At 62.7% G+C, this 1,024-nt stretch overlaps 1 protein-coding gene across 1 annotated transcript in view; it reads right to left on the bottom strand.

Annotated features, from left to right (window-relative positions):
- Positions 1 to 36: 36 nt before the first annotated feature.
- Positions 37 to 1,024, bottom strand: part of ACA1_354500 (Bromodomain containing protein) — a gene marked incomplete at both ends in the record, with an annotated part of 1,584 nt that continues 596 nt past the window's right edge. Inside the window, 4 exons of the mRNA XM_004332967.1 lie at positions 37 to 84; positions 162 to 428; positions 585 to 722; positions 826 to 879. Of these exons, the coding sequence (XP_004333015.1) occupies positions 37 to 84; positions 162 to 428; positions 585 to 722; positions 826 to 879 (507 nt within the window). The remainder of the gene's footprint in view (positions 85 to 161; positions 429 to 584; positions 723 to 825; positions 880 to 1,024) is intronic.

Raw genomic sequence — 1,024 nt, 5'->3', positions numbered from 1 at the left:
CGGGCCGCCGGCGCTGAGGCCGACGCTCGGCGCACCTGCGACCGCGATGCCCTCCCTCGACTTTCGGGGGCGTCCCGGCCCTCGCTGCGACCATCACAACCCCACAGCGTCAGCCATTGCAGTCGCACACGACACGCACGACACACGCACGACACACGCACCTTGGAAACGACTGGGGTGCCGAGGACTGGCGTGGCGGCGGCGCTCGTCGGCGTGTCTTCGTCGCTCTTCTGCTTGCGGGGTCGGCCGGGTCCCTTGAGCGATGGAGGCCGGCGGCCCTCGCGCCGGATGTGGGAGAGGTCGATGTCGGGTACGGCCGCCAGCAGCTCCGCGGCGTGGGCCTCCAGCTGGTCGGCCTTGAGGCGGTAGATGGACTCCGGGTCCGTGTTGTACTGCCTGCAATTCCCGACGATCAAGTCGATATCGCCCTGCGTACGCTCACCCATCAGACACGCCCGCACACACACACACACACACACGCACACACACACACACACACACACACGCACACACACACGCATGCACCACCGCACACGCACACGCACACGCACACGCGCGCAAGAGAAGCAACAGATGAGGCGCACCTGAAATTCGGCCTTGCTGTAGTAGTCGCCCTTCTTGAGCTTCTTGGTCATGAGGTTGAGGTACATGGGACGCGCGATCACTTCGTAGTAGTTCGGCGCGTCCCGTTTGTTCACCCTGTTCACAAATACGTTGTCTTCCTGCACGCACACGACACGCGACACAACGCGCGATACGCGACATACGACACACACAGTTGAATTCAGAGGGGCTCAGGGTATGTGGGCAAAGGGGTGAACGCACGTCGGCGCGCTTCAGACTGCGCAGAACATCGTCGAGCCCGCGGTACAGGTCCTCCTACACTCCCCAGCAGTGGGTGGAGAATCAGTATCGACAACTGTGTACGGCGACACACGACACACACGACACACACGACACACACACGACACACACGACACACACGACACACACACAACACACACCACGGTCGCGTGTGGTCAGG

Source organism: Acanthamoeba castellanii (assembly GCF_000313135.1).
Source record: "Acanthamoeba castellanii str. Neff unplaced genomic scaffold scf7180000084718, whole genome shotgun sequence".
NCBI lineage: Eukaryota > Discosea > Longamoebia > Acanthamoebidae > Acanthamoeba > Acanthamoeba castellanii.
This window is presented reverse-complemented; position numbering and strand designations above follow the sequence as displayed.